Genomic DNA, 5,757 nt, shown 5'->3' with positions numbered 1-5,757 from the left:
CTTTCGGGAATCTTGCAAGAGTAGACCAAGACAGCTGGCAGCCTGGAGAGTCACCTAATGTTTCTCAGCATTGTTGGTGCATTCAAATTGGCTACAGGCCTAGAGTATCTGACAGACCATTTTCAGAAGCAGGATTTCTGAAAGACCATCTTACCCTGTCTTGGCAGAGTACAGTGGTCACTTTCCTTGTGTCCCGCTTGTCCAGAAAGGACAGCATTGCATTTGCACTGTCAGCCATCAAGGCAAGGGCAGTTGTTTGCCCAGTAGGCCATTTTGTGCCAAAAAGACAAACTTCCAAATGGAAATGTCTTAGAAGCCCAACATTCTCTCGGGATCAATTGGTGCAGCCAGGAGCAATTGTGTCTCACATCAACAGAATTTTAAGTTATTTAAATGCCATATTCTCTAGGTCTATGAAGTGTTTGAAGATTACCTATCTATCTGAAATATATCTATGTATACCTAGAAGACTTAACTAACATGGCTACAAATATGATTATCATAGATGACTGATTATTAATCTATTTTTAATTATCCATTACAATTTTAAATGAGTTAAACATAATATCTCAAACAAGAATAGAAATATATATATAAGTATAACAAAATTAACTTCAAATTTGTATCAGTTAACTAAAATTTATACCAATGTAAAACATTTTAAACATAAACTAAAATCTATATCAATGTAAAACATTTTAAGCAAGTTGTTCTTTAAAAGTAGGTTCATTAATCTACCCTTTTATCTTATCATCTCTATATCCTCTTATATATTATCTATATCATATCCCCTTTTCTTTTTTAGAAAGAGATCACATTTATAATCAACCTGTTTTAAATAAAAATATTGGTTTTCTCTGTCCCACACCAGAGGGCTCTTCTGATTTGGGACACAAGAATCGCTTAACCATTTTTTTTTTTAAAGCAATATGTCTGGGTTTAGAGGGGGAGTAAGCCAATTCCACCTCTAAAGCCAGCTTGGTATATTTGGGAATTTGGGCGTAGCATCTCTTACTACTTCCTGCTGGAGGGGGGTGCTGTATCTTATGGGGATGCAAAGAAAATTTTAGACCTATGGGGTAGTCCGTGAGGCTGTATTGTTTGAACCAGTTGCCTTGAAACCGCTCTGGATGTTGGATCATCTGGGCCATGGTGTCATCGGAGACCTTTCAGGGGGTCTTGGCTGGTGAAACCTGATGTATCTTAATCTGGAACAAATCCACAGCCTCTGGCTTTCTGTGGAAACAAAAGCAGAACCTCTTTTCCAAAGCAACATATCCTTAAATCCAAATTTTGAAGTCAAGGTACCTTTAAAATATACATTTTGGCATAACTCAACAGCTTTTGCAATCAAATGTTTTTCTTCAGTTACGAATATCAAAGACAACATAATCCAGATTCTCTGTGTGGTAGCCATCGTTATGTGGCTTATTTTTTATATTACCTTGAGCCTTGAGCCTATTGCTTTAAACTGCACCATTCTAAGACTGAAACAGTGCTGTGGCTGCTGGTTCTGCCCACTTCAGCTTCCCAACTTGGCAGTGGTACATTTTCCGCCAGCTCTGGGAGTCATCAAGTCTCAGAAATAGTGGGTCTAAGCTTTTATCAAAGCAGCGTGTAGCCCAGAAACCTTTTTTTTTTTTTTAAATAATAGTAAAGACTAAATCTATCACACAGCTTAATGTGTCGCTGGCAGATGCCTCATTTCCACCATACTGCCGGTCAAACGCACACGCCAGGAACCCGCCAGTGTTCAAACCTGCGTTTTGCGGCGTCTAGCTGCCCATATGAGACAAGAAGCAGGAACTTGGTTTTGGCTCTGTTTAGAATTGGTTATTAAATATTCTCAGGTTTAAGGTGGAAACTCAAGCCGTTGGGCGCCATTTGTAGCTGGAGGGCTTCTCTCCAGGTTCCCCAAGCCCCACAGTCCCACAATCCACATATAAAATAATCACTCAGACGCTTATATCACTTATAAACTGTATGGCCATGGCAGGCTCCTTGCTAATTGTTCTTTTATCTTAAATTAACCCATTTCTATAAATCTATACCTTGCCACATGGCTGGTGGCTTACCGGCATCTTCACATGCTGCTTGTCCTGGCGGTGGCTGCAGTGTCTCTCCCTCAGCCTTCTGCTTCCCAGAATTCTCCTCTCTCCTTGTCCCACCTACTTCCTGCCTGGCCACCTACTTTCTGCCTGGTCACTGGCCATCAGTGTTTTATTTATATAGAACAATATCCACAGCACCAATCAGTTCCAAAGGCCCAAGAACCATATGATCAGGAATAGAAATAATGACTCTGTGTTCTGGTATCATTTTTTTAATAAGCCACTTTGTGATTTTGTAACCAAGTAACTAACAAACCAACTTAAAGGAAGATTTATTTTAGCTCACAGTTTGACACCATGCACTTGAGCAAAATATCATTGTAGAAAGTGGTGTGTGGAAAATAGCCATCTTCACCTATTGGAATAGAAGAAGCATAAAATAAGAGAGGAAGAAACTTTGACCTACTTCCTTTAGGTAAGTCTTACCTACAAAAGATTCCAGAACACCAAAATGGGAACCAAGCTTTCAATACATGAGCCTTCTCAGAGTATACTCCTTCATCAAATCATAATAGCCTGTTGTGGAATATTATTTTAAGGGTGTTACATTTGTTTATGCTGTGGAATATTTGTTTAATGATGCAGATTTGTTTAACTGTGAAGCTGTGATACTGTGCCTGTCTAAAACACCTGATTGGTCTAATAAAGAGCTGAATGACCCATAGCAAGGCAGAAGAAAGGACGGGCAGGGCTGGCAGGCACAGAGAATACATAGAAGGAGAAATCTGGGGAGAAAAGGATCAAGAAGCAAGAGGATCAAGGAGCCAGAAAAGAAGAGGCCAGTCAACCTGCCAAACAGCCAGACATGGAATAAGAAGGAAAGAAAAGAAAATAGAGAAAGGTAAAAGCCGAGAGGCAAAACTAAGGCTGGGTATTTATAAGAAAGAATAAATCTCCATGTGAATTTATTAAGGAGCTGGGTGGCTGGATCCCCAAAGAACAAAAGAGCCAAAAGAGTAAGAAAAGAAAACCAACTGCAATAACCCTGTCTTAAAATTGTACTCTAAAAGATGCCACTGAATTAGGGAAGGAAGAACTTATACTCTGAATCCCACATGTTAAGCATTCTTTTCTATCAAAGTACCCATGGAAAGGATTATATGATCCAAAGTTCAATGATTACAAAACACAGATTCACCACACACACACACTAGGTCCAAAACTCATTTGTATTAACTATGCTCACCTATTAGCCACCAGAGCATTGTTTGATTGTGGTATTAATTACATTCTTCAAGTATGTATTACTATAAGCAAAGTATAAGTACATGTCAATTTCTATATGATATAAACAGAATCCAGTTAATTATTTTGATTGCTTTTATTGAGCACAGCAGACATAGGTTCTCATTTAATTATATGATGGTTCTTGGGTATGTAGGGTATTTTGGAAAATCATAAAAAGCACCTATAGCCTCAAAAGTTTGTGCCTAAAGAGTCTATTGGCAAGCTCATCCTAGGTCCAGTTTCTTGATGCTTTTTCCAGTGTCTTTCACTGCTGTTGTACTGAAGGTAGCTCAGAAGGTAATCTCTGCCTTCCAAGTCCATATTGTGCCTTGATCAGAATGAACCACACCAATGCCTAATCTCTTGGAAGAGTTTCCTCTAACATTCTTGACCACTCTATTTAACCTAATGATCCCCTCCCAATACCAATATCACAGGAAACTGTAAGTTGAATAAATTAAGGCAACTTTAGTGCCCTGTTTATCTGTAGATCCCCTATCTATAGGTTCTCTAGATCTTGGTGGACAGGAATGGGGGGTATCAAATATATTCAGAGCAAATTTAATAGAGTAAATGCCTCAAGGGTACTGGAAGAACCAATAGATGTGGCTGACTGAGTGAATACTGCATGAAATGGAAAAAGGAAGTGTTTGATTGTTATGAGGCTAAAAAAATAGAACATATTCTGGGATACATTTAGGACCTGTAAGTGTTCTCAAAGGAAAGGGGGTGACTATGGTTAATTAAGTTTTTGTAAGAAAACAGTTTTGGCAAAGGGAAATCTAAAAATTTGGTGTTCAGGAACAGAGAGCTTGAAGATTTTAAGATGACAACAGCCCCTAACCTATTCAATCAACATGTTTTTCATCATGATATTCTCTAAAGCAGTCACAAAAAAAAAACATAGGAAGGTCTAATGGATGATGCCACCTACGAAACACAACATATCCAGGCAGCAGAAGGCCGTTAAAGCAACACAGATTTCATTGTAAAGTATTAACTTAGAATTATTTTCCTCTGGATAATTCTGAATAAAATATACCCTGAATGCATGGTGGGGTATAAAGCAGACAACTATGACTATCAGGAAGAAGAAACTCTTGATTTGGGCTCTGTACTCTTGATGGGCCCACATATCAGGCCAATAGTCTCTTATCAAACACAGAATGACAGCCAGCTGGACCAGAAAGAGGACCACAACTGTTGTCATCATAATGGCAATCATGGAGTAGTTCAAGATGATGATATCCGTACAGTTGAGGGATCTATGAAACTCAAAACATCGCTGTTGTTCTACATAACTTGGATCTGTGCCGTACTGTAAAAAAAATATTGGCAAAAAGATGAAGCTTCCCACCATCCAAATAATAATACTTAGGATCACGGCATGGAACTTCTGTAACTGTTGCATTTGGAGTTTCTTAAAATAGATGAGCAACCGAAGTGTGACAATGGCCACATAGAAAACAAAGGTAAAGTACATATGACCGTATATGACACCGCTGACCACTCGGCAGGTAAAAGACCCAAGCTTCCAGACTGCTGAGAGGTAGTAGCTGAGGCGGAATGGCAGAGTGACCAGGAGGAGGGAGTGCAGCACAATGATATTAATGATGATCGTGGCAATCGCTGACTGGCTGTTCCTTTTGAACATCATGCGTGACATCACAACTGTTCCAAGGGTGCCTCCAAATAAAACCACACTATAGGCTGCTACCAGAACTGCTCTGCAGTAGGTGTCACAGTGGTCTCGGTCCACACTTGAGCCATTTGACACGGTGGTTCCGTTTATCACACCCATGGTTTATCATGAAGAAATCAGATGATAAACTGCTAAATCAAAAGTTTTACAAAATTATGACTGACACATTAAAACTAGGCAATCATGTACAAATATTGAACTTTTCAATCCTTGGTGACTCTCTAAAAACCTTGAGATCATGCAAAAGGAGTACTATTGTGCATTCCTCTCAGTAATTCAAACAAACTAGAGACAAGAGTGCATGGAACTAAACAAGGAAGTTGAGTTTGACTGTAAAGTTCAGAGCTGTACCCCTAGGCATTCAACAGCCAGATATGTTCATTGTACACATATCAGGACAAGAGGTGGCATGAGAGAGAAATATCTATGTAGTATGTAAAACTCAAGAGCCCAAAACTCCCTCAGTAATAGAAATAAATTGTGTATGTGGTACATATGTGCTCACATGTGTGTGCATATATACCTGTGTGGAGGTCAGCTAACTTCAGGTTGTCTTCCTCCTCAATGACTCTCCACTTTAATTTTTGAGACAGAGTTTCTCAGACCATCTGGGATCTGTCTCTCCAAACCCTTCTCCCACCTCCCAGAGCTGGGATTACAGACAAATGCCTCCACATCTAGCTTTTACATGGACCCTGAGGAGGATCCAGGCTCAGG

The 5,757-nt window shown here is 39.5% G+C and overlaps 1 protein-coding gene across 1 annotated transcript; it reads right to left on the bottom strand.

Moving 5' to 3' along the window:
• Positions 1-3,071: 3,071 nt before the first annotated feature.
• Positions 3,072-5,170, bottom strand: LOC114685842 (probable G-protein coupled receptor 141). Its single transcript, XM_037205605.1, has one exon. The coding sequence runs from the start codon at positions 5,137-5,139 to the stop codon at positions 4,252-4,254; it is 888 nt and encodes a 295-aa protein (XP_037061500.1). The 5' UTR covers positions 5,140-5,170; the 3' UTR covers positions 3,072-4,251.
• Positions 5,171-5,757: the final 587 nt, after the last annotated feature.

Source organism: Peromyscus leucopus, chromosome 5, assembly GCF_004664715.2.
Source record: "Peromyscus leucopus breed LL Stock chromosome 5, UCI_PerLeu_2.1, whole genome shotgun sequence".
NCBI classification, from domain to species: domain Eukaryota; kingdom Metazoa; phylum Chordata; class Mammalia; order Rodentia; family Cricetidae; genus Peromyscus; species Peromyscus leucopus.
This window is presented reverse-complemented; position numbering and strand designations above follow the sequence as displayed.